Here is a 27,251-nt window from a genome sequence, read left to right on the forward strand (position 1 = left end):
TGAACCATGGACTTGGTTTTCGTAAAGTTAATAGTTGTCAAAGTAGTATAGTAAAACATTGGTGAAATTTAGCCTCATTCTTTGTATCATAAGTTGTCGGAGATACTAAAGTGTTGAAATAAAACGTCACACTTTAGCACAGGACTAGGGTTTCCATTCGCAAAACTGTTGCGCAATTTTTGCGGAACGAATCGCAAAATTTTTCTTTCTTTGCGCATCAGTTTTGCGCGAAAAAACAACAATTTGCGCAATCATTCGCAAAAGTCATTTCGCGCAAAATTGCCCTTTACCGTTTTTGCGAAAATCAAGTTTTGCGCAATTCCGCAATTTCGTAAAAATCAAACGGTTGGTGACGGTGTGTGTTTCTTAGAATTCAATTCTTCCAGTGCTGGAAGGTTTTGTACCAAAATCCGAAACAGATTGTCCAGTAAAAGTCTCGACAATTTTAATGTTGGACAAGCATATTTCCTAAAAGTGGATTCTTCAGGCATTGGTTACTTTCTTGCATTATTTTATATGAGATTAAAAAGATTTCAGAAATTTGATTTAAAAAATTTAATAATATGATTCATACTTGATTAGGCAAAGCTTTTAAGGGTCACTTGAAATTATTTAATAGGATTAAAATATTGCCAAGTTTCACACTCTCAAATTTAAACTTTTTGTAACTGGAAGTAAACAATTGAGTGTAGTATAATCGTTATCATACTCATATGTTAATATTCTTTTATGTATGGAATACATCTTCAGTTGTTTAATTCTAAGCTTAGAATATCAATTTTTGACAATTTGCCTAAAAAGTTACATTTTGCGTAAAACTTGTGGTTTTGCGCAAATTGCGCAAAAAAAATTGCCCAAAACTAAAATTTCGTTTCATGCGCAACTTTCGCAAAAAATATTTCCGGTTTTGCGCAAATTGCGTAAAAAAAATAGCGCAAAACCGCGCAAAACTCATTTCGTTTCATGCGCAAAAATAGCGCAAAAGTTCGCAAAAAAAATTTTGCGCGAAAATAGCGCAAATTTTGCGCAAAAGATTTAGCCATTTCGTGGAAACCCTACACAGGACTTTATTCAGTAAATTTTAACATCGATGTAGAAAAGTTAAAACCTGCAAAAAAATACAATAAATTACATAGAAAGGATAAAAGAAAAATAATTGAATATGAAGAAGTTTGTTTAAACTGCATTGATACAACAAATGACAATGAAGGAGTTTTCTTATTATTTTATTCCTCATAAAGTGGCATTTTCTTTAAAGCAATTCAAAATAGGAAAGAATTTTATATCAAAAATAATTAACTTGTTTACATTAGCCGAAAAAAAGCCATAAAAGTAGAGGTTTCTGGACCTGTAGTCTAGTGTGAATGATGGTTTACATAATTCTGAAATATTGTAGGTTATAATCAAAATCAAATAATTTAAAACATATTTAACTAACTATGCAGTTCAAATCTCTGAACAAAGCTCATGAGATGCTACCAAGCTCTTGGGAGGCAATTTTATAATTACAAGATTTTAGCTACGGTACATCATTTCTGTATTCTCCAGAGCCCACAATCTAAGAAAACTATTCTCTGATTTGGACCCAAAACTTCCCTTCAAACCTTTTTACAGAACAAATTTTTTTTACAGAATGAACGATAGCCAGAATAAAAGTTTGTTAGTAAAACCCTAAGTAAACTGTGCAGAGGTTGTACATTTATCCCAAAAAATCTAGGGTCCACTCCAGCTGTGAAGCACACCCACAAAGTTACTTGTACAATGGCCCACACGTAAAGATCGGTAGATAAAAGCATATCTATATTCTATATTTATATTAGGAAGGGACATCACTTTCTTTAAACAAGTTTTTCTTCCACTTAGATTTCTTCTCTACAATTTTCTAGGATTCAGAATAAAATAGAATAGGAAATCGAATCTTATCCCTGCTGGAATGTCGTCTTCAATGTGAAGCTTCTTTGGCTTTTAAATAATGGGGACAGGAACCTAACTTCAAAAAATAACTAGCCCTCCTTTTCGTAACTGCAAAATCATCTTTTGACATGTTTTCGACAAGAAAAGATTATTTATTGATAATTAAACATTGATAATTTAGACAATTTATATAATAATATAATTATATATCATTGGTTACAGGGTAGAAAACAAGATTAAGCTCCAATAAACTAGAGTGTATAGGTGGATACTAAATACAAGGCATAAACAAACTATGATCTAAACCGAATAAAATTAAATTACTTCTTAACGTAAATATATATCAATCTCAAGTTATAACATATAATAAGGTTGTTAAAAGGTCAAAAATTAATATTATTAAAAATAAGTGTATTGGCTACATTTAACTGAAATTGCTTAAAAAAATGACAAAAATTATGAAAAACTGAAAAATATAAAAACACACTAAACTATATATGATGTTAAACATTAAATATAGGGGTGACCAAATATATATTTTGATTATTTAAGCGTAAATATTAGATAGAATTAAAATCATTTTAATAGAGAAATTAAAAAAGTATTTAGTGTTAGTATAAGTGAAATTTTACAAAAAATCTATTTATGAAAAAAGTTACGTGTTAGATATTCAAATCCCTTCTCATTCAAAATCGTAAGAAAAATTAATTTAACTTTAAAATCGTCGCACAATGATACCCTTAAAAAGACAAAAAATTTCCGGATCTCATGAACTGCAAACCTTAAAATAAGACCAAGCAAGAATTAAGGATCTCAAAACATGAAATTTATGCCTTGCATTAACAATAAACATTCTTAATACATAATTTAATACATTCATGTGATTACACAACATAGCACAAATAGTACTCTGTACATATAGTAAACAGTACAAAAGTACGTAACTGCAGCACATTATATGAGATGTACATGAATCATAGTTTAACTTACAGAGCATGCATAGTATACAAGTACATCGTTTGTTTAACAGCGTGAAGAAGTATTTCATCTTCGCATCAAAACTGTAAAGAGGAGAATGGGGTAAACATTAAATTTTCTCAAATACGACTTCACAAATGTGCAATAATTTCCAAAGCTTGGAGGCCAAGAGCTGCACCTGGACAGACTAGGAATGTTACCTCTTGGGAAATTGTATATTTCGAAAGATGCCACTTGGGAAACTTTCTCAGGTAGAGGATTAAAATATTATTAAAAGAAAGGATTAAAAATATCAAATGTGCTGATAAGAAAATAAAAAGTAATCATGGTCATCAGATACAAAATAATAAATTTAAGAATTTTGTAGAAAGGAAATTTTCATCGTTAAAAGTTGGTTTTAATAAGAAGAAACAGATGGAGAATAACTTTACTATTTGAGAAAATAGTCGAGGAATAAATAGGATAAAATGCGCTACGACATATACAAAAGTGATAAAATTTTGTATAGTGTCCAATGGTATAACCACCCAGAAAACGCTTCTTTGCTATATAAGACATTTTTTTAATAAGAATTAATATCTCGTAAGGTTCTAACCCATTATTCAGGGCTAAGTGAGACCTTCTACTGCGTTGAAAGTTACTGGAGGGGTCAAACTCTCCGGCTAGGGGTCAAGTCCAGCGACTAGAAAAGTTGTGTACTTAAAATAAAGCTTTTAATAAAAATGGCATATGGCTTGGAGCAAAAATGTCGTAGCGCAAAAAGGACAAAGAGGAGTTAATTGAAGATGTTGAAATGGAATTGATAATGTTTACCTCACATCAATACAATGTTAAAAGTGAACAAATAACACGCTAAATGCAAAAAAAAACAAGAATAAGTGTACACTGTACACTGTTGTACAAGGGTACTTACTACATACACTGTACAATGTACATGCATATATACATCATGAATATTCACTATTTTGAAGACAGTACAACTGTCAGATGTTTAAGCTGGTTTTAGCATTAATAATATTTTCAATAAACATATGAGAAAAGAGAACATCTAAAAGTATCAAGATTGGTGGAAAAAGGGCAAACGTTAAAAAGACATTATTTTGGTCGAGCGTCCATTATTATTTTCTAGCGATTATCTAACAGTATTTCAGAATGACACAGGGCGATAAAATTTGAAATTTATTTTCAAAATTAGAAAATACGAAAACCATACCCTGGATAAAAGCATATTTAAGGCCTGGTATAGATATATATTTATATATGGTTTATATGCATAAATTTAAAAAGTGAAAAATCAAAATCATGTCATGTGCATGAAATGCAAAGCCTACACTAGAATCAAGTCACACAGCCAAACATTGTCGAGGTCCAATCAGGGTTCATACACGAAGCATACAGCAAGATAATATAATATACCAATATTTAACAAAGATTAAGGTTTAAAAGGTAAGATAACACTTGAGAAAGATCTAGTTTCAAGGTTAGTCAATTAGAAACATTCAGGTCTAAAGGGTTAAAAGGTACTGTACGCGTAAGCTCAAGTGACCCTCTATGCAAAGATTAACAGCGGTTCCCTTAAAAGCGTTGTCTGAAGTATCAAATTTTTGTTTATTTTCATTTGTGGGTTCTCTTCAAGTGACTTGCAAATTTCTTGCTAAAAAAAACTTCTTATAAGAATGGGGAAATTCACAGAACATAACCATTTGAGTAAGAAAAATACCGGTATGTGCCACAATTTTTTATCAGAAAACATTTTATTAGCATTACTGTAAACCGGGCATTGCTTTCGTTGCATCGAGTGCCACTTCAAGTTACGCTTACAGTCCCTTTAATATAACTAGTCAGTGCTACATTAATTGGTTTAAAGGGTTAAAACAGTTTGATTATGGTAGCGCATAACGTTGAAAGATCAATTTTAAAGGTTTTAATTAAACAGCTAGTTAAGATCAATTTCGACTATAAAGATCATGTTTAAAAAGTTTAAAGATCAATAATTTTACAATTAAAAAAGGATTGGAGCTCAGGAACATGGATGGTAAAAATAGTTCATGCTAAATTGATATTTTCTGAAGCTCGGGGTTGGTAGAATACAACACTTGCTATAGAGCTGGTTTTATCCGGGAAATGAAACCATGTCCCAAGATTCCGAGATGAACATTTTAGATTTTTTACAGTTTATATGCACTCTTTTTGTCTAAGATGGGGGGGGGGTATCCTTGATATTGCATTAAAAAAAACATTTTTTGTACAAAAACATGTGCTCCAATTTTGAAATTGCAGCGCTCTACTGCAAGCAGTTAAGTTATGGAGAAATAACCACCCCCAATCGTGACAGGGTTAATTGATTTTTTTTTTGTAGGAAGTTGACAATATTTCAATTTTGAGGATTTTTATTGTTAAACATTTTTCCCCTTGCTCTTAAATGAATGCTTTTTACTGTGTTATGTACAAAGAACAAGCGGACAACATATTTTACGAAATATGTGAATCATCATCTCAATTAGTATATCAGGAAAAAATTAACCCCCGGAACATTGAAGGAAGGGTTTCAATTTGCGACTAAAACCAGCTCCGCAGAAATTTTCAAGCCATATTTTTAAGTCTCAAATTTAAAAGCTCAGATTTAATGGGTAATTAATTCAAAACAATAAATATTATCATATTATTTTTTTCTTTTGCATAAACGATTCGATTCAGTCTAATCGGGAGAACAGAGAAAGAAATAAGCTCAATTAATTTCAAAACTTTTGATGGATTAATCCCCAATATTTAAAGGGACTATGCTTGATGAATTAGTCAGGATATTAGCTACTAACATTCAACATGAGCTAGAAATGTGAATAAAACATTGATAATGGTTTAATAAAGACTGCTTTGGTGGGGTAACTTTTCACTTGGGTTTATAGAGCCAATACAACGGGGAGGGGGGGGGGGGATCCAGGATACAAACCCAGCTTACAATAAAACATCTCACAGGAAAATTTACAGATTCTAAATGAATTACATATCGACGAAGAGATTAAAAATGGTAAAAAACGTGATTATAACATGCACCCGTTTGTCTGGGCTATTTATAAGTGAATATTTGTATAAATATATATATAGTAATGTCCCCAAAGAGGATAGATATATAGATAACAAGTTTACAAGTGATTTTTAGTAAAGGTTACATCAACATTATAATTAGGTCACTAAATTTGAGCAAACGGCGAAAAAACAGCGAAAAAGTGTGTCTACAAATGGACATTCAACAAGCTACAAATTTACAAGGTCCTCTAAATAGGTCCGTTTCTCTGATTTTACCCTTTCAGGGAACTTAGAATTTAAAACACTGGTAAAAGAATGTGGCGACTAGTACAGATCTGAAAAAAAGAAAATTTTAAAATATTTTTCATTACCGAGCTTTTGGGTTCAGCTTGAAGTTATTATTGATGTTATTTAAGTCCCCGTCCAGAATTTTCCTCTTCCCTACCAATCTCTTTCCATAACTATCTCCTTCCCGACCTATCCACTTCCCTCCCTTCCCCCTCTTTACCTTTCCCCTTCCCCACCCTCTAAACAGAAAAAAAGACGATTAGATGATTATCATCATAATAATCATTCACGAAAAACTAGGAAGACAATATATAACTTATTAATTAAAATCNAAAAAAAAAAACAATGGTTTCGCTAATAATGATTCTTTCATGAGACTAGTTTGGAATTAATCGATTGAATATTAACAACAAACTATCAATCATCAATGAAATGTAGGCAACGTGTTTTTAAGAATAAAAGAAACTTCTTACCTATATATAATGCCCAATACAACGGGTAGAAAAGGAATCTATCAGTCAGAACAGTCAACTCAAGCCCTTCTCCTTCTACTTTTTGTTTTCCTCCTTCTCCACCTTTTCATCTTCATTCTTTATTTCAGATTTTTCCTTTCCTCCTTCCTCATCTTCTTTCTCCCCCTTGTCAATAAACATATTTTCCAATGCTCTGGCGTCCTAAAATAAACATATTTTCCAATGCTCTGGCGTCCTAAAATAAACATATTTTCCAATGCTCTGGCGTCCTAAAATCCAATACTTGGAAAATGTTTCATTTTTGGAACCCATATTTTTCATATTTTGAAATACTAGGATAAGAAAAAGGAACTATTGTTATACTGGCCTTTTAGAGCGCTTTGCACCCCCTTTCATAAAACAATTTTAACTTAAAGCTGTTGCTCTTCAAATCTCCATTTTTTATTTGTTCTCCAAAAATAAATTTCTAGGATATTTCTTTTCAAATTCGAGCATTTTCAAGAACAATGCTAGTCGACATTATTTTCCAGATAACATTAGGCCCTTGATTGAACATGATCAATTTTTATTTTTTTGAAGAGAATTTTTCACTGAAAATTTAAAAAATCAATATTTACCTTGGGCTCCTTCTCTCCCAAAGCAACTTCATGATCGACCTCCATAAGCGCAGTTGCTTGGAGTGCACTCCACAGTGCAGTTCGAGCTCCGCGTGTTGCCTGAGCAAGAGACCCTAGACTGAACGCAAGCGCCCTGTCGTCCCGGTTGTAGGGCGACTGCGCTTCCACTTCCTTTCTGCGCAAATCCTAGATAAATGTGTTTAAAGTTTTCGGGCTTCTTAGGGGTTATAATATGTTCTATATAGATCCTAAAGAAAATTTGGCAAAAAACTACAACATTTTGCGGACTTTTCTGACTTAAGGCGGAGTTTCATCAGTTCTTGAAAAATTTACTTTTAAATTCTAAAGAGTAATATTTACAGCGAGCGATATACAAATAATAATATATACCTGTACCCTTACTGCTGCCTTATACCAAGCCTGGAGATTAGTGTTAACTCCCTCTCCAAACCTTACACCACCTCGCAGTTTCTCCATTCGCACTGAACACACACAACAAACTTAGTGTTGTTAATCGCTTTAAATCGTTTTTTGAAGAAAAATAATACAACTTCGAAGATTTCAAAACTGTATTCTGTTAAACTTTGATTTTACTAACCTAAAAACATAAGAAATCCAAAAACGATCCGAAAAACGATCTTACAAGACGTTCATTTTGCGTCGTTTTTTGCATGTAACCTCTGCTTGGGCTTAAATTTGACATAGTGTACGAAAAACTAATAATAAGAATACACAATATAAAGTGCATTTGTTTTTGTCTTGGAAAGCTGATTTCAACGACCTTTCCTATTTTAAACTTAGATTTTAACAGGTTGCAAAGATGATTAAAAGAGGATTAAAATTTGAGTTTAATGCACAAGAAATTGAATAAAAACTAGCTTTAAACGACTGGTTCAACCAAACCAACCTATTTAGGTTTGAGCATTAAAGGGGTTTAAAATTTTTATAGTTCAATAGCTTTCTCATTAATTAAAAGATTGGGCCAGGAAATAGTTAGATTTTCTTCAAAATATTATTTGTTAGTTCAATTGTTTGCTAAATACTAATACTATATAGGGGGAAATGCCTTTCAAGCAGAGTCTAAAACTAAAGAACGAAAAGTTTTGATTTAACTTTTAAGTTCATGGTTAAATGCCACTTCTGACTTAATTTAAACATGAACTTTAACCGTGAGGTTAAATATTTAACCCTGTGGTTAAATATTTAACTCGCCGAAATCGACGAGTTAAAATTTAAACACAGGGTTAAAATCTTGAAATCCCGCAATCCCATATTTGTCTTTAGTTTTGGACTCAGGTAACTTCTTTAAAAACTTGAGTCTAAACTAAAGAATGCGCGAATTTTAAGTTCGAGGTTAAATGTTCTGTAAAATAATGAGTAGCTACTTAAATATCAAACTCTCTAAATTTTAAATTTGAATTTCCCGGGAAAAATCTGAACCAATCAGAGAAAAGGATTTACGGAGAATATTACATAACCATCGCTAATCAGCTGTTATTACGTAACCGAAAACAAAACATACAACCGTTTTTTGGGTTTACATGCAAAAATTAATTTATCTAAAACGTGAAATTTTTTAACAAGGTTTTCACTTTTAAATATATCGTAAAGTTGAATGCCGCTTTCTCAGCTGAATGATGATTGAATAATAGACAAATAGGGAAAATGCAGGATTTCAAGATTTTAACCCTGGTTTTAAATTTTAACTCGTTGATTCGGCGAGTTAAATATCTAACCACAGGGTTAAATATTTAACCTCACGGTTAAAGTCAGGTTTAAATTTAGTCAGAAGTGGCATTTAACCATGATCTTAAAAAAGTCAAAACTTTTCGTTCTTTAGTTTCAGACTTTGTTTGGAAGAAAATATTGAATAAAAAAAAGAATATTGCGTATCATCATTCTGAACAAATAATAATGACCAGATTTAGAGTAATAAAAAATATATATTTCAGTGATAACCAGAGAACTCTGAAATAAAAAGACACTTTTAGACTAAGTTGTGACTTTTAATAGTCCATTGAACATTAGACACAGCAATTTGGCAGTATAAACAATCCCATTTCAATTAATTATTGATTTGATAAGTATCTAGTAAAACTATTGCTTTGATTTTCTGGTTATCACTGTATCAAACTCTACCGACTAGTGTTGCAACTTTAGCATGTTCCCTCTGGTTATCTACCACTAACTTGTCCACCCTGTAAAATAAATTAATTAGATTTTATGAAATATGGAAAGACAATTTTCAAAACCTAAAAAGTTAAATTTTTACTAATGGTTAAATGCGTGGTTTAGCATTAGAAAACATTCTTGGAAAACGCATTGATTCGGACACACTAATGGCACAAGTAAATTGTTATTTATTTCGGAAAATAAAAGAATTTTGAATGGCATAAAGTGATCATGCCGTTTAACGTTCAAATTTTGACCATTCCCATCTCCCAAATGGTGGAAAGATGTTCTTCAAATATATTCCTCTGTTTGATATTTGAATTGTGACGCAATGGCTTGACTGGCTTGACTAACCTTGTAGGATTGTAAAGCAGACCAGGGATTGAGATGGAGTTGCTGCTGGAAACCTTTCGTCCAGGAAACTGACGAGCTAGCGCAGCTTCAGTTTTCTTACGTTCCTTCTCAACCGATCGAAACTGCTCATACGCCTCCTCAAGGCGCATATGTAACTCTATGGCGAGGTTTGGACGTGACGGCAGATGGTTCGGCGGCGGATAGTTGATGATTGGGACGGGGGGCGGGATGGAGAAGGTCGGGGGCGGAACCATAGAAGGGTGTGGTACGGCTGGAGGATGAGAAGGAGGCGGAACCTTGAAATTAATCGGGAAAGGCATTGCTAGATCTTTAAAGAAAGGAGTTTCATCGTAGATATTTCCGAAAGAGCTGATGTTTGGAGGCGGATAGCTGGGAGTAAGCTTGGCGCCTGTAATAGCCCGTCCTAGTGGCGGCAGATGCATTTGTGGCGGCTCCATAAAGCTTGGCGGTAGGATGTTATTCTTCTCCTGACTATCCATTATGCTCATCAAGTTCATGAGGTTGGTTAAACTATTATCAATCGTGTTCCGTTGTTCAGAGGCTCTAGAGTCCAGGAACTGAGAAGAGAACATCTCATTCATCCCACCTTGAATATTTCCAAACCCTGGTTCCTCCTCCCAGGATTTAGCCCTACCAGCTCCGTCCTGAAGTAGTCCAACTTTCTCACCATACATGCTCACAACAGACGAGGGTCTTAGCACGGAACCTCTAGTATCAAAACTGGTATTCGGGTTTCTGTAGACACCGCTTTGGTTCCCGCATCTATTAGCAGGGTTTCTGATAACACCTTCTTGGGTTTCAAAACTAGTATTAGGGTTTCTGTAGACAACCTGCTGATCCTCAAACCTACCAGCTATCGGAGAGCTAAGACCAGCCAACTGACGAGCAACAAACATCTCTTTCTCTTCTGAAAACCCAATGTTATCTCCAGCATTGAAACGGCTGTTTTCCAATCCTCTATTGCATACATTTTGCTCCTCTACCCTACCAAATCCGTTAAATTCGTTCCTTCCAAATTCACACCTCTTGTTAGAGGTATACGCTTGGAACCCCTGTCTCTGTTGTACATCAATGTTGCTGATCAGCTTGGCGTTTAAGAAATGTTTGTTAAAATAATTATTATCAAACACAGGGGATACACGTTGTTGGTTCAAACGGAAAGGATCAAACACGGTTTCAGGCTCATGGTTGGTTAGATCGTTTGACTCCAGGTGGGGGTTGAGAAGATCTCTCGACTCCAGGGGGGGGTTCCAAGTCGAAGGTTTAGGTAAAGGTTGAGGGGAGAACTGAGACACCCTGTTCTTGTTCACTTCCTGGTAAAACAGTTTTATATGATATATTGTTTAAATAAGTTTTATGGGAAAGTTCATTTCTCAAGTGGTGTTTATATACAATATACGGATAAAATTATTTGTTTGAAAAAATTAATCTTAACTTGTTATTAGAGGGGGGGGGGATTACCTGTGACCAAGTATCTGCAAAATGATCCCAAATCTCGGATGAGGATTGGTCGGAGTCAAGAAGCTTATCATTCCTGGATCCAGATTCACTTCCACTGTCACCCCACTTCAACACTCCCTCCTGCAGATATAAATCAATCAATCAATCAATCAATCAATCAATCAATCAATCGATCAATCAATCGATCAATCAATCGATCAATCAATCAATCAATCATCCAATCAATGCTTTAATAGGCTTTTAATCTTCTTCACACGAAATAAATAACTGATCTGCTCTTTCTTACTCCCCGTCAAAAATTAAGTAGAATTCAAGGATATGAGTCAAGGACCAAGGACTGTCAGGAAACTTTAAAGAAGAGATTGGCGTAAGAAATAAATAGCTTGCAATCCTTATATATACCAGTGACAAACCATCTACAATAGACGGCGTGCATATAAATACAATGAAGACAACTTTTCTATTTAAGTTTGTTTTCTTTCCAAACTACAAGTTCACATGAGAAAAAGAGCTTTTATGTTTCGATATTTATGTGTATTGTGTATCCATGCTGTTGGAAACATTGGTAGAAAACAAAATTTTAAATGGAAAGTCATCTTTCTTGTAACGATATTTAATATATATACACATACGACGACTATACATAAATTAATTAACCTGAATTATTGTTCCCAAATAGTCCGGTGAATCTGAGAAGCTGCTGCAACTGATACAGCTACCACAGCTGCCACAACTTCCAGATGTTAGTCCCGACTCCTGTCTCTCCCTGGCAAAGTACATTTATAATTTTTGTTCTCAGATTATGACCCAAGGGCAGGTTTATGGATGATCAAACGTTCAATAATTAGCCTTCAAAAAAGTTCGATTTTCATTAAATTTTGAAAATCCACGAGTTTTTTGTTATTGTTTACAATGAAAACAAAGAGAAAATTTTAGATCGCTTGTAAAGTTCTCCCCGGAAACTTTTTTAAAAATTGCAGCAAATAAGCCATTAGATAAAACCCACCTCTTTTCTTCGTCCAACCAAATATCTCCAGCTTTTTCATTTCTCCACGGCTGGAACTCTAAAATATTTATGATGTGAAGGAAGTTCTCTCGAAAATAAGACAATAGTGAAATGCAAAAATTAATTTTAATAAAAAAATCATTCCTCTCATTTAACTTCAATTAAAATTATTTCCTGGTATATTAGAAATATTATGAAAACATTTTTAAACTTTTTACCAAAGCTGAATTGGGGGAAATGAATATTTTTTTCTACTAAAAAAAGGGGGGGAACATAACTGCTGAACCTAAGAAATTGAGTAAGACAAGTTCCCAAAAAACTTTTCCCAAATATCTACAAATTTTATTTTACACACCCTTAACAAATATGGGTCGTAACATGCTCTCTCAAGGTATTAAAATTTTCTTAACCAGAGTTTAGACTTCGAAAATTCGATAAGTTTAGGTTCAGTTTAACAAAATATTTTCGTTCAGATACGAATTCCTGGACTAACTTTGGGGGTTATCTAATACAAGTTGAAGGGCCCGGCGTTTCAAGAAAAAAATTGGAAAAAAATAAATTCGAATACTTTTTTTAAGCCTATGTCACCCCTAGGCTACCCATGCGTGTACACAAAAAATATTAGCCCATTCGGTCCAGCCGTTTGGCCGGCCAGAGGGAACATATATATATATATATATATTTATATATTGTTTTATTATATAGATTAATCCGGCAGAACATATAACACCAATCCCAAAAATGCCACTTTACAACAGGTGAAACAAAAAATTTGCCAAAAATAGTATCGAAGACCATAAATTCTGCCACAATAGCATCTTATTACATCAATTCTGCTAAAATTGATTTCTCACATTCGCCAAAAAGTCTCTACATGAATCCCTGAACTATCTACACTCACCGGTTGAACTCCCGTTGCTCCAGGTATCATTGAACAAGTCCTGAACCGGAGAACTCCCAGGTTTCAGGTTCGCCGTTTCCTCCGGTCTACAGGAGATAAGATCAGATCTCCTACTGGAGAATATATCCGGAGACTGAGACCATGGATCAAGGCTTGAGGTAGACCAGGCCTGGTCCGCGGGTTCGGTATCTTTAAGTCCTGTGGTCCAGGGGGAATGGTCCATCTGTCCTGAGGACCAAGGACCAATTCCCAACTGGGCCAGACTGTAGTTTAAACCTCTCTCATCCATCTTACAATCAGAATCCTGTATGAACAAGACCTAGTTATTATATGGAAATAGATATTAAGAAATTACCAATTATCGAGACCCATTATTTGAAAATGAGCAGAACCTAGCAGGTAAAGTTAACTCTAAAATCACTTAACTAGCAGCCAAAACTTAAAATACAAATAGGTTAAGTAACAATAATTGCTTAAGCACTATCGAAAGAATCCCCTAATGCCTGAAAAGAAGAGTCATAACTAAAAAACTGGACCTGTGAGCTATTTCTAGCATTCTGCTCAAAGACCAAAGCCTGATACTTCATGTAGGATTCACCTCAATACAAGTTTGTCTGAAATAATAAAAACGTTTCTCAGCATGCTTATAAGAAAAGCTTTGTTGACAGCGGAAAATGACATTCTACAAACGACTCAGCAGTCATACCGTTAGGAAAAATGCTCTTAATTTAGGTCCTTCTGGATTAAAACGAATAATTGTTGTTGAAACTTTTTATTTCACTTGAGCAAGCACTTAGCACATCTTGCGCAACTTTGTTTTGCGCCATATAAATAAAGTCTAGAACCCATAGGTTTGGTTTGGAAATAGAATTTTCTAGGGAAAATTTGAATAATTCTTAAAAACATTAATTATCTAAAATAGAAACGTTCTTCTGTTACGATTGAATTGTGAGAATTTAAAAAGCGTACTTAATCTATCAGAAAAATAATATGATACCATTTAATGGATGTGTTCATTTGTGCAAATTGTAAGTTGTGGCATTATTTCTAAAATAATATGTAATTTTAGGTAAAAAGTAATTAATTTTATCCAAAACTGGAGGCTCTTTTTAATTTGTAAATTATTCTACAAGTACCTTGTGAACAATTTACGGGGTGTCTTATGTCATGAAGTTACTATTTTATGTGAAAATATTCTACTTTTACAGGTTTAATAAGCACTCACGAGAACATTAGACTTTAATGATTAATAATAAATCATAAATTTTAAAAGATAACGTACCGAAAATTAACCTTTTTACCATTAAAAACATCAAAAATTTTAAAATTTGTTTTTAAAGATTATTTGTAATTAATTGAGTCGTCTGTGCTTGTCTGAATCCAGATTCCAGACTGCTTTGGGTTCTAGACTTCTCACACAGGACAAAAGATTTCCCCCAGCGAAAATGCCAAATATTTAAGTTAGTTTTCCACCGTTGTTTCAATAATTTTTGCAAGGTTTTCACTTTAAATTTCATCCATCACCTGTTTTCTCACAAATTAAAATATTTTTATTGCAGAAAAATGGGTATCCGAGCTGAAAATTATTGATGAATGTCAGTCTTCCAATCATGTAAAATTTACAATATGAATTGGAAAAAAGATACCTGAACCCAGCTCTTTAGGCGTAAAGGTTTGTGTATGATAATTTTAAATAAATATGGTAATTTCTTAGAGAACAATTTTGTGGACCCTCCCCCTCCTTTAAATTTTGTACATGCATCTCATACTGAATTTACATGGATAAAGTTGTCAATTGGTCGCAGCGCCCGGCCACCTAGCTTGGGTCTGTCCTAGTAACATTGTTTTCATTCATTTATATTTAAATATTTCAATTCATTGAAGTAAAATTTATTGGCTTTTGCACTCTGCGCACGCAACGATTAAGCTGTGATGCTGAAGTGCTTCAAGTCTGTTAATCTAAATAATATAAATTATAAATAACTTTGAATATGTGAAACATATAAGCTCCATGTACTAAAGCAAGTCAAAAAGCGTATAATTTGAAATTGCCAACAAAAAAAATTAAGTTATTTATATGATCCTTCCTCTAATATTTTACTTGATAATGTTAATGTTAAATCGACCGCTTGAAATTCTCAAACGTTACCTTAAAAATTCTCATAATCAATCCTTGACCATTGTCTAATTCCCATTGTGCGCATTTCCTTATAAATCTTGTGACCATTCTGATCATGCCTCAATAAAATATGTCTCATGGTTTTTCACCTGATGATTCTCGTGATCATCCATTTGATTATTTTCGTGGTTTTTCTATTAATAACTCATGATCATTCCCTTGATGATTCTCATTAGTTTCGCCTTAATTCGTAGTTCTCCTTCGCTTGTTAATACTCATGATCATTTCCTTAGAAATTATCATTGTCGTTCCCTTGAGAACTCACATGATCATTGATCATTTATTAATAATTATTCTCCTAATAACTATCGATAAGCAGGATATGCTTAGAAAATATGAAAATTTAGAACGATGAATAAAATAAAGAAAAATCGAATTAAAGTGAAAACAAAGACAAAAAAACTAACAATTTGTAACTGATCCATTTACAAAGGTACGTTACCAGAGTTTGTTAGCAAGAGAAAGGTTTTGAAAGGGGGGGGGGAATGATTAAATCAAAACAAACTGAAAATCAAAAAAAAGTCTGGGATTGAACAAGTTTTTTATTCATTCTTTTCCTCAGAATGCGTCCACATACCCGAACCCACTGCACGAAGAAGGGGGACTGTGAGGGGGAGGCAAGATGTTTGAGGGCCACCTACACCAGGGGGAGGGAGCACCACTCCCTTCTGGAGCTACCAGCAGAGATCCTGAACAAGATTTTAGAATATATTTCATTTAAGGAACACGCAACAGTTCGACGGGTAAGTCAGGAAATAAATATAAAAATAAAAGAAACCATCGCAACCGGGTTTCCTAAGTGAATTTTTTTTTTGGGGGGGGAGGGGGCTGAATCTGGATGGTTTGGTGGGGAGGGTGCTGAATCGGGATGGTTTGGGGAAGAGGGGGCTGAACCTGGATGGTTTTTCTGGTTCCAAGCTACTTTTTACCCCAATAACATATCAGAATGACTATTAAAGATATGGGATCTGTGGGGGAAATAAGAAAAAAATTAGACGTCAAAAGGCAAATTGTTTCATCTTCTTAACCCATTAATATATTTATTTTCCTCTATCCAGCTAATCAAACCTTAAACAGTAAACATACCTACCTTCAGAGAGAGAAAAGATATTTTCAAAGGAAGAGAATCATTTTTCTAGAAAATATAACCTCTTTATTATATAATTAATTGTAGGTGTGCCGGAGATTAAACGAGATTGCAGCTGGTCGTCTTAATTCGATCTTCCAACAACTTCAAAACAGGATGCTGGGACGCTTTCAGATCATAAAGGTTCAATCAGTCAACTGGATTTAATACAGGGTTAAGCATTGGAACAATTAATTTCCTCTATCCGCCTCTGACTGAATCTTAAAGGAATATTGTGAGAATCCGAGTAATTTGTTATTGGAAAATTATGTATTAACCTTATAACGATAGAGAATGAAATTTATGTAATAAATTCCATCCAAGAGGAAAAATGAAGTTTTTGCTCCTGAAACACAAATCTGAACTATGTGTTAAAAAACGAGTGATTTTTCAACACTTCTTAATCTCTGTAAAATAAAATAAAAATAAGTAAAAAAGAAGAAACAAGGTTGATCAATGATCATTTTGGTTTGTAAAAAAGTAAATCTTTTAAAAAAATGTATTTGACCTAAATCCGGTTCCGCATAAAAATTAAATGGATCCTAAGCACTGCTACATGCCTGTTTTTATTTTTTAAAAAATTATTTCCACCTAGGGACAAATGCCTCGTCGTGAGAGCGCGCGTCGGAATCACCCGTTGTCCCGGGAGTGCGACATAGTGGAGACTCTTCACATGCGCCTTACTCTGCTACAGATGACCTTTGGGAAGCATATTGAGCGCAAGCATATATGCTTCTTTCCAGGAGAGGTACAGCTAATATTATTCATTTGTAACAATCAAATGTACTAAAACGGATTGTTAACGCTTTTTAAACATATTAAAATATTATAATTATTCGTATAAGAAACACAACTAATAAATCTTACCAATTAACTTTGTTTAATTCGTATAAGCATAGCTTTTTGGCTAGACATACAATCTGGTTTCAAGTTTATAAAATGTACTGTAGGTGTTAAAATAATTTCCATTTAGTTATAAAGATAACATATTAAATCATTTGGAAAAAGTTATGATTTAAATCTTTTATAAAAAGTTATAATTTAAATCTTTTATAAAAAGTTATAATTTAAATCTTTTATAAAAAGTTATGATTTACATAGTTCTAAGATTTCAAATCTTATGCTTGAAATTGAAAAATTTAAACAACTAACAAGTAACAACTGAAAGAATTAACAATTAACAATTGAAAGAAAAAAGCTCACGAATATCTTTATTCTATTTCAGATTCTCGACGAAGTATTTCGAATCCTGAGATATATACAAAGCACCACTCTTCCCTTGGGCAGAGCGTACAAAGTTACTGATGAACTATTTGATCTTTCCACAATGGCAATGGAGTACTTCAAGGTAGAAAATGTCAGAGATTCCAACATTCATTTTATTTATTAATTATTTATTATTTATTTATTAAGTAAGTATACTAGGTGAAGTGCCCGGTGTTGCCAGTGAATTTTAAAAAACACTTGAAAAATTTGAATTTTAAAAAGAAAAAATTGGCTATGTCATCCCCCCCTGGCACCCATGGGTTCCCTGAAAAAATCAGTCAATGTGGTACAGTCGTTTGGCCAGCTATAGCTAGCTACACATACAAATTACAATTATATATATTAACGAAGAGCTTTATTGTCTAGATTTATTTCTGTTTTTTTTTTCTTCACTATTCGCAAGTGGGGATCCAGTTAAGGTTTCTATAACAGGTTTCTGAGACCAATTTGACACAATTTCTGGACAAGTTACAGATACGTCTAGACTCTAGAAGTTATGTTATTTTATCCGGATTCTTGGCACTCCTAGATTTTATGCGGTTTTTTTGTAGGAAAACATTGAGTCGTCTCTCCCTGAGATTACGTACTTTGGACAAGATTTCCTGGATTTTACTCCACCTTCCCCACTTAAGAAGTATAATAGATCAGGTATTTGTTTTTACGATGGTGTATCTTCCGATCCACGGACTTCCGTTATACTTCATAACTTCTGACATACTCGCACATGCTTTTACAGTTGCTAGTTAGACTAGCGACCGCTGCGTCTGGCCCCTAAGCCTCGACGTTTGGCCTCCTATCCTGTCCTAGCTGCAGCGCTCGGCCCGGAAATAGTTTAACATAACTTACCTTTAAATAATGAAGTAAAAAAATACAAAAACAGCTGCTATGTATCGGATATTGCAGCAAGTCGGAAGGTCAGGAGTTAAGTAGAGGGAATATTGCGTTAAAAGACGATTAAACCTCGTTTTAATCAATAAGACATAAAGACAAAAGAAACAATTAGGGTGGCTCGCAAAATTCTTCCCAATAAAGATATAATTTTTCCAAAAAAAATAATGGCTTGTTCAACGAACTACGCTGTTAGCTCGATGTGCGTGGGCACACAATATATTGACATTAAAATCAAGATATTGATCATAATGCCCAGCTTTTAATTTGTAAATCATGCGAGAATTTAAATATTAGTTAAAGTATTTATTTGTTCATTAAAAATTTATTTTAAAAATTCCATATTTAAGGATGCGTGTCCGGTGGTGGTGGAGGAGGGGTGGACTCGCCAATGTCGAGCCGTGCAAGTGCCGTGGGATCTTCCTGCTCCGAGCCCCCACTCTCTTTCTCCCAATGTAAGTCCGAACTGATCGACTCAAAACTTTTATGACATCCCACGGCCATATGACCGTAAAAATAAAAAAATTGTAAATGCGACAATTTAAATTGAAGTTTGCGAAAATTTAGAATGGCTGAAAATTGCGACTTTCAGAACAACAATTAAAGTCGAATGTTGCTATAAGCTTTGGGTACTTGAATTTAGAAGAAATTTGCAATTAATGTATTTGTACAATTTACAATTGCTGAAGGAAAATGACTGATTTTAAAATAGGAAAATTTTGTGTAATTAATTTTTCAATTGAGAGATCGCTAAAATATGAATTAGCTGTTTTTTTACAAATTTACTTTTTCGCATGAAATTTAAAGTTTCCGATAATGAAATCGAATTTTCATTTAAAAAATTCGACGTCTGAAGAATTTAGAGTTCAACTTTAACATTGTATTTTAGTTGAAGGTGACTTGGATGAAGTTGAAGGAGTAGATGTTGGTGAAGGAGGTGAAGCCCCCCAGAGCAACATGGTGCTCAGGAAGAGGATTAAGAGGATCAGAGCAGGGATGAAGAAGTACAATACACAGTTGGACGAAGTCAAGAGGTTTGATCAATAAATTAATGAACTTTGTTGTGCATGAAAGCATTTATATTTTATTTTTATTATTTTATTTGTCACCAACTAGCGTTATTTACAAGAAACATCTTCTGTGATATAATAGTAAATATTTAATCTTTATTACAGAGGACAGAGCAAAATTATATTAAAAGAAAAATCTGTTAACTTATTTTATCAATTTGCCTAAACAACCCAATTTTAACATTTTCAGAGAGATGGCTAGCTTAAATTTTACTTTTTTATCGAATTAAGATTAGAAAATAATTTAAGAAAGTAAAATAACGTTTTAATCAATTTGCATCATTTATTCTACACAATAAATAGAATTTTCACATCATCTGAAGGATTAAAAATGGATATAAAATCGATACAGGGGTGTATATTTTTTGCGTAAAATCATTTTATTCCCCTTTTTGAAACTGAATGTTTGAGTAAAAATGTCAAAAAGAATGAAAAAAGTTGTCTTTTGGTAAGTTTTTAATGAAAGAAAATATAAAGTTAAATGTCTCAGGGAACTTAAGTCATGTAAGAGCAAGATGGACTCCCAGACTAAGCAGGTTGCCGAGTACAGCAGTAGGCTGGACGAGTATGACAAGAAGTTCGAGGAAAATTCCAGGAAATTTGGAACATTACTCACAGAGTTAAACAAGTGTAAGACTGAACTTCAATTCTACAGATCCAGGTGGGTTTAAAGGGACAGTACGCGTAGTTTTAAAGGACCCTTCATGAAAAGATGGCAATGTCCGATTTAAAACGGCAATAAATGCTTGGTCTGACCAGGAATGGATTGTGGGGCCCTTTACAGATTCTTTTTTACTTAAAGTTTAATATTTATAACTAATAATTAATTCCAGGGCTCATTTGCAACAACACTGTCAAAACTGTGGATCTAGTCTGACTGATCAAGCCTCGGATTCAGCCAACACCGACCAGGTTATTGCGTCTTTCATAGTAGTTATGTTTCTGAAATGACGTATCAATCATCTAGTCGTTTTGAATCATTTTTGCGTTCTTTTTGGACCTAAAAATTATATTTTGCGTCAAAATCGTTAAAAATTTAAACGATCAGTATATTATTTTTGATATCTTAACTTCGACTTGTTGTTTAATTTTTGGTTTAAATCCTCATAAATCAAAAGATTCGTAAAAAAAAAACAATAAGACAAAAAACTGATTTGGTTTTAAGGAAATTGGCAAAAGTCTTGTATTTTTGGCGAAAAATCAAACTATTCAAAAATATAATTGTGGATGTAGTACTCAGCGGCTTGAAATACATCTTTGATACGCATATCTATAAAAGTTTTAAAAATTTATATTTGGTCTACTAGCGACATTTGTCTATTATCATAATCCTTTAAATGGCTTTCAGCCAGCCATTTGCTAGAATTTAAGATATCGAAGTTAGAATATCTTGTGCAGGTATACAAATTTGGAACCTAAACTTGGATTCGAAATTGGCCCACCCTAGTATACAAGGGGGGGGGGGCTATTGGAGTTGATTCCCCTCACACGAATTCACCTTATTTTTTTGTTAACTCTTCTTTTCATCATTCTTGTTTAAAGGTAAGTTTTCCGAGCATGGAGGGAGTTGATAAACAAGCAATGGTCGAGGATTGGTTGAATCCTGAGTCTGGATACACAGGGCAGAGTCCTGGATACAGGGCTACGGTACCTGATACAGGATACAGTAGTCCAGGATACAGGGCAGCACCTGCAGGATACAAAACTTGCTCAGGATACAGAGCACAGAGCATAGGAAAGCGCACACTCAACTTGAAAATAAACTAAACCATCGGTTCCAAAACTTTCATGGATTAAAACCTTTTATTTTCGTCATGACGACTTTTTGATGTGCGCGCGCGTTAAAGGTGGAGAGAGTTCAACGACCCTCTACTGCGCACCACCAGTACAATATTTCCGTCACATTAACTCTACAAATATACAAAAAATTTCCAAGGTAACAAATTACAAACTTAAGTATAAAATCCCGGCCAATCTCCGCAACACTCTTCGAAATCCCACATTCCTTTATCTCTCTGTTTTTTAGCAACTAAAACATAGTAAACGAAACGGAAAGGGGAAAAATTCTGAATATTAAGAAAATTTTATCTTAAAAGTAAATTTTAAGTCTTTTTTAAAAAATTTTTTACTTTCCTTTTTTATAGACTGAAGAGGACGTAGGGTACCTGAAAACAGGTCCAGGCTCTCCTGGATATACACGAGGACGTCCCCGGTCCCCTGGGAGTCCCCGGTCCCCTGGTCCAGGGTCCCCTGGACCATCAGGGGTTCGGAAGAGAAGGTCTAGGGATGAGGAGGAGAAGAAGTGTACTAGAGGACACCACATCATCAAGGTAAATAGGAGGTGTTCAGGGGTTTATGTTTTCTTGAAAAATCATTTATTTTTCTCATAACTTTGGCATGTTTCTTCTTTAGGGGTTTTTTCGCTGAAACGGGAAAATTTTATTGATTTTTGGGTAAAAATGAGGGAAATTTATTCTTAATTTTTCATTTCCCTCCCCCCCCCACAACTTTTAAAAAATAATTCATGGGGATTTGCTATGCTTAAAAAGTAAAAACCCCCTCGCTACAAACTTTTTGTATTTTATCGATTAATTAAGTGACCAATAACATATTTTAGCCATTCAATCAATTTATGAGTTACAAGCCACTTCACAACGGCACCTTTAAATCCTGATCCTGATCGATCCGAGAACCAATGCACAGTATTTAAGCAAAATAATGGTGTTTCACATTCTTAAATTTGCTTCTCTTTTTCTTCGCATAGAAACCTGCATCTTAGTAATTTTTTTATTTATAAAGCTAGAATATCTTCCTTATTTTTTGCACAGACGAAAGGGTACCGATGTGAATCGGAAATGCCCTTCTTCCGTCGAAATTACTTCCTTGATTCGAAATTAATTCCTTGTTAATTTCTAATTTTTTTAAATTTTCATTGTTCTTATTTAAATTGAAAAAATGTTATTTTTCATCAATAATTTTTTTTTTTTTTTTAAGGCCAGAACTAATAAATTGCTCTTTTTTCAGGGAAATCGACCCAAGCGACCCAAACAAGTTTGTCCAAACTAGAACACGTGTTTTAACATCTTGGACTTGTGTTTACGGATCTGGTGCACGTGTTGTAGGATCCAGAGTTCCATGGTTACAGGAACAGATGTTCCTGGGATATGTGAATCAGGAACTAAGACTAACTGGATAATTTAATGCATGAATTAAATACAATATCTATTCTTAAACCATGTGATAAAATTCTTTTTCACGTAAGAAGAACTAAGTTTACGAACACTAAACCTATAACACGTGCAATAGAATCCATAACGCGTGTTTCAATGTTCTTGCAGGATATATTAAACCTGTTTGCATGAATTAGAATTTAGAACTTTCCTACTGAGGGTATCTAGAGCTGGGTAGCTTTATCTAACGTTTAGAAATTCACTCTTATAAAATATATTTTATTGAAATTAATATCAATACCTCATCAGTCACTATGGCCCTTTTTCGTACCCAGCTCTTTTTTTATCCTCCATTTAAAATCCTGAGCAAATACAAATATCTTCTTTTGTCGGCATCGTTAAAATGTCGTTTATTGTCGGCAACGGGTCATTGTTTGTCGGCAACATACTTTCTTTTGTCGACAACATGTCTTCGATTGTCGGCTACATGTCGTTTTTTTAGAAATGAATTGTAAGAGTATTTGACAGAGAAGTATAAAAAGAATGTTTTGACATGAATTCCTTCAGCCAAAATTAATATTATCAAAATTAAGATTTCTAACAATTTTATTATATCAAGGGTTTTCCTCTAAATTTAAATTATTTATGCTTAAAATACTTGTTTTTTCTTATTAGGATAAGATTCAGGTTAGCTGACATTGAGACTTAATCCAATTAAGGACTTTCTCTTAAAGATAAAAGAAAATATAATTCTGAAGAACCAAGATAAAAGTTGGTTTAATAAAAAAATACTGTGGGGGGGGGGGGTATTCATCTTACTTTTTTAGCAGTGCCCTTATGATCCATTGATTTTAGATGCGGATTAGTCAGAAGAAAAAATTTGTCTGGATTCAGGTCTTAAAGATATTTTTTTTTGTATGAACATTTTTTTTCGCTGAAACTTGATGAATCATTTAGATATTTCTTAGTTGAAAGGATTTCGTTATGAGACCGAAAGTTTTTTGGGTTGATATTTTTTTCCTTGGATCCGGATTGTAAACACTGCTTCTCTGTCTAATTTTCTTCAATTCTGAATAAATATAAATTTAAACTAAATATCTTTAAAGTGCTCTCACTCTTTTTTCTCGTAAGATTAAAATATTTTTGAAACGTAACTTTAAATGAAATTAGTAAAATCGTTTGCGTGAACCGTTGAAACATATTTATTATATGACCAAAGCTGTAAAACTCCTCGGAACAAAAAAATATTTCATAGATTTAAATTATTTCTTTTTTTCAAATCAGCCGAAGTCGTAAATTGGATTGACGAAATGTATAAAAACTAGAAAGTATTATTTTATTTGGTGATTTTCGAATCTCTTAAAAGGGTAAATTTGACGTATCACCCCCTCCCCCTTCCAACCTTATCGTTTATGTTTAAGACTGATATTCTCAACGAAGCCCCCCCCCCCCCTTGAATTAAATATTGAGTTAAACTCTTATCTGATTATATATTTAATATACAGGGATTTGCAATAAACATTAGAATCTCGTGACTATACTAAAACAGTATAAATTTGTTTGCTGAAGTTCTAGATTTTAAATAAAAGTATGACATTGACGGTCAAAATTTATTTCTTTAAATTACAAATAAATGGAATCATCAAACTAAGTTTAGTGTCCGAAAAAATTTGGTTATTCCATAAATAAGAAATTGGTCGCTTTATTCCTTTGTTTACTGCCACTCCCTGTATAATATACCAGTAGAAACTAACGTAGCAAAAACCAAGCCGTTCCAGGTTCATGATTAAATAATATTTGTTCTCATCTCCGTAACATGTTGCTACATGTTAATGACTGAAAGAAAATAAGTCCCATAAATTGTACAGCAACTAGTGTCGGTTTGTTTTTTGTTATGATATTTTTCGCTTATGAATAATTTAATTGTGAATTGATAAAAGATGTATGTTTATCTGAAATAGATTATGTCCTTAAACAAATCTTCCTTTCTTGTTCAGTCATCGACGTATATATCAATACATTAAAGACCACTTTATATTTCAATTTTATTTTTACCAAGCTTTAACAGTTTAGATACGTATACAATTTTTTAAAACGTAGCTTTTAATTAAAAGAGTATTTAAAACGTTTACTTGCTAACTTGTAATTTGTAGAAAGCTTGTTAGAAATCAACCTAAGTATAAAAGTCGTCTTCGCTGTATTGGTATAAACTCCTATCACCGTAATTTGATCACTCAAAAAGGTTTTGCTGAAGCATTTATAATGAGAAAAGGACTAATTACAGACTTTAAGCATAATTTCTAGTTACCCGCCGTTTAAAAAGAGAAACATTTCAGATTCACAATAGTATCTTTGAAACTTACATCTGATCAATTTAATGCGAAAGCTAACGTCGCCTTTTTGCTTTAAAAGTATTGATTCTTTTTACTTCTCAATGGTTTTCCTTATGCTAAAATGCGCAATTTACTTCTTAGTTCTTATATATAGCAATATTTCAAAAAAGATTCTTTTGTTAGACTATAACACCCCCCGGCCACTCATGAGTCTCCACAAAAATTTCAGTCCAATCGTTCCAGCCGTATTATTATGTAGATACAGAGATATACAAAGGTAGTATTTTTAGCAACATTTTACGAAATCAGCGCAATTTCCGATAACATTATTTTATCTCGTAAAAAGTTTGCGCTAAATGAATTTAACTAACAGTTAAAAGCTCTCAGTCAAAGTTGTAAACCAGTTTCTAAAGTCGTCTTCACAAATTCGAAATATTCACAAAAAGATTGAATATATGGAGAACAGAGGCCTAATTTAAACCACGACGCGTCGCTGAACCGCCAAAAACCTGTTTAAATTGAACGCCGGCTCAAATCTTGAAACACTGAATAGAATATTATGTCGGCCTTGGAATACTTTTATTCATCTTTCAATTGTTGTAACCTTCATTGAACTGTTCTCCATATATGCACAAGGTGTCCCACAAAACATGACAGTTTGTGAAAAGTTTAGAATGTCTTCTTCCCGAGTTTGTTAACGTGTTTGATACCAAACAGAAATACAAAAAATATATGGTAGTCATATTATTTCTAAACTCTATTGGTTTAACTGATTTCAAATTAAAATTTATGTGAATAAAAGATTTTTTTCAATAAATTAGATAGTCTTAATTCCACGGATTTACAGTCATTCAGTCTTCAACCTATAATACGTAATGTTCTTGAAACAAAAACCACAAAGTTCATCTAGTCCTGACGTTTCCAAAATGTGGTCCACCTTTTTGTGCTCTCCATATTCCTGAAGATATTGAGAATTTCGTTCAGATTTTAATTTTATCAAGTAAAACTAAAATTGTCGAAATTTAAGGAATTTATAAGAAATCTTCTTATTCTCTTATTCTCCTGTAATATTGAAAGCTCAAAGGGCAGACTACATTTTGGAAATGCGAAGACTTGGGATACTTTTTTTAAATTAATATTAGAATTCTACTTGTTGAATTAGGTTTACAAATAAATACCGCAAAGATCAAAGACGACATTTACGTCTTCTTGATACTGTTTCTTGGACATAGAGAATATATAAGTATAGATAGGGCTGGGCCTCGTTCCTGGGGAATGATCGTTCTTTCAGAAGAACGAACGGAACGATCAAGAACAAATGCATAGAACGCGTTCTTAAAAATGTTGGAACGAAACGATTTGTAAAGGAACGGAACGGAAATATTTGAAAAGAACGTTTAAAATCAGGAACGCTTTCTAAGTCGAGAACATATTTTAAATCAGGAATGTGTTCTAAATCATCTAGAAATAATTGAAAGATTTTTTTTATTTGATCACCTGAACCCATCCCCCTCGGCCCTCTCCCCACTCTAAACCCGCCNTGGATTTTCTATCTCCGTCCCCCTCCCATACATTGGTCTCAATTCATCTTCAGCCAATCTCTAGACATGTTGGCAACAGTAAACATACATCTTTTCATAATTTGGAGTACAGGTATACCCACAAAGGACGAGACTTCAAAGACGACTTTACACAATTTATTTAAATGTCTTTTTTTCGCTGCATTCTGTTTTTAGAACCTGAAATCTACTAATTAAAAAGGGGTAATCTGCAGATTTTTTTACTTTATGATGTAAGAAGAAAAAATGAAATTATTGATCAAGAAAAAGAAGTACAGTGCACCTTAAATATAAGATTTAGTTTAGTTCAACTCAACCATTCTGAGCAATATAATATATTTTTTGCCCATGGGAGGCCTCTTTTCAATCTATGGTGAACATAATTATATCCTGAAACCCATATAAGAGGTGAAATTTTCTCTACTTTTTCTTGGGTTACGTAAAATAT

The 27,251-nt window shown here is 33.4% G+C and overlaps 2 protein-coding genes across 11 annotated transcripts; one reads left to right on the plus strand and one right to left on the minus strand.

The window, feature by feature from the left end:
- Positions 1–2,752: 2,752 nt before the first annotated feature.
- LOC111701865 (uncharacterized) lies at positions 2,753–13,859 on the minus strand. 7 transcript variants are annotated; one of them, XM_023473332.1, is made up of 12 exons: positions 13,749–13,835; positions 13,213–13,531; positions 12,312–12,369; positions 11,963–12,071; positions 11,306–11,425; positions 9,824–11,157; positions 9,437–9,495; positions 7,688–7,779; positions 7,298–7,483; positions 6,681–6,881; positions 5,852–6,254; positions 2,753–3,872 (listed from the first exon to the last, which is right to left on the minus strand). In XM_023473332.1, exons 1-10 carry the CDS (start codon positions 13,797–13,799, stop codon positions 6,756–6,758), a joined length of 2,454 nt encoding a protein of 817 aa, XP_023329100.1. In that variant the 5' UTR covers positions 13,800–13,835; the 3' UTR covers positions 2,753–3,872; positions 5,852–6,254; positions 6,681–6,755. The 7 variants fall into 7 exon arrangements, with proteins under 7 accessions (XP_023329100.1, XP_023329099.1, XP_023329098.1 ...); XM_023473331.1 differs by having other exon boundaries at positions 5,843–6,254; XM_023473330.1 differs by having other exon boundaries at positions 2,753–3,888; positions 5,843–6,254.
- An 886-nt stretch (positions 13,860–14,745) lies between these two features.
- On the plus strand, positions 14,746–24,886 carry LOC111701866 (uncharacterized). Of its 4 annotated transcripts, none has more exons than XR_002765285.1 (15): positions 14,746–14,884; positions 15,954–16,134; positions 16,566–16,661; positions 17,113–17,265; positions 17,743–17,865; positions 18,335–18,431; positions 19,022–19,126; positions 19,561–19,705; positions 20,232–20,402; positions 20,575–20,653; positions 21,284–21,476; positions 21,589–21,677; positions 21,886–22,071; positions 22,766–23,145; positions 23,247–24,886. XR_002765285.1 is itself a non-coding variant. In XM_023473334.1 (14 exons), exons 2-14 carry the CDS (start codon positions 15,955–15,957, stop codon positions 22,805–22,807), a joined length of 1,659 nt encoding a protein of 552 aa, XP_023329102.1. In that variant the 5' UTR covers positions 14,746–14,884; position 15,954; the 3' UTR covers positions 22,808–24,886. The 4 variants fall into 4 exon arrangements, 1 of the variants encoding a protein (XP_023329102.1); XR_002765286.1 differs by having other exon boundaries at positions 22,766–23,131; XR_002765287.1 differs by having other exon boundaries at positions 22,766–23,131; positions 23,279–24,886.
- The last annotated feature ends 2,365 nt before the right edge of the window (positions 24,887–27,251 follow it).

Source organism: Eurytemora carolleeae, unplaced genomic scaffold (genome assembly GCF_000591075.1).
Source record: "Eurytemora carolleeae unplaced genomic scaffold, Eaff_2.0 scaffold479, whole genome shotgun sequence".
Taxonomy (NCBI): domain Eukaryota; kingdom Metazoa; phylum Arthropoda; class Copepoda; order Calanoida; family Temoridae; genus Eurytemora; species Eurytemora carolleeae.

Coding starts and splice junctions, on each gene's coding strand:
- LOC111701866 (XM_023473334.1), top strand. CDS start 15,955: ATGCGTCCACATACCCGAACCCACTGCACGAAGAAGGGGGACTGTGAG. Junction 21,477..21,588: donor ATACAGAGCACAGAGCATAG/GAAAGCGCACAC, acceptor CGCGCGTTAAAG/GTGGAGAGAGTTCAACGACC. Junction 22,072..22,765: donor GAGGACACCACATCATCAAG/GTAAATAGGAGG, acceptor CTCTTTTTTCAG/GGAAATCGACCCAAGCGACC.
- LOC111701865 (XM_023473332.1), bottom strand. CDS start 13,799: ATGAAGTATCAGGCTTTGGTCTTTGAGCAGAATGCTAGAAATAGCTCA. Junction 11,158..11,305: donor TTGCAGATACTTGGTCACAG/GTAATCCCCCCC, acceptor CTGTTTTACCAG/GAAGTGAACAAGAACAGGGT. Junction 7,780..9,436: donor TAAAGTTGCAACACTAGTCG/GTAGAGTTTGAT, acceptor GTGTGTGTTCAG/TGCGAATGGAGAAACTGCGA.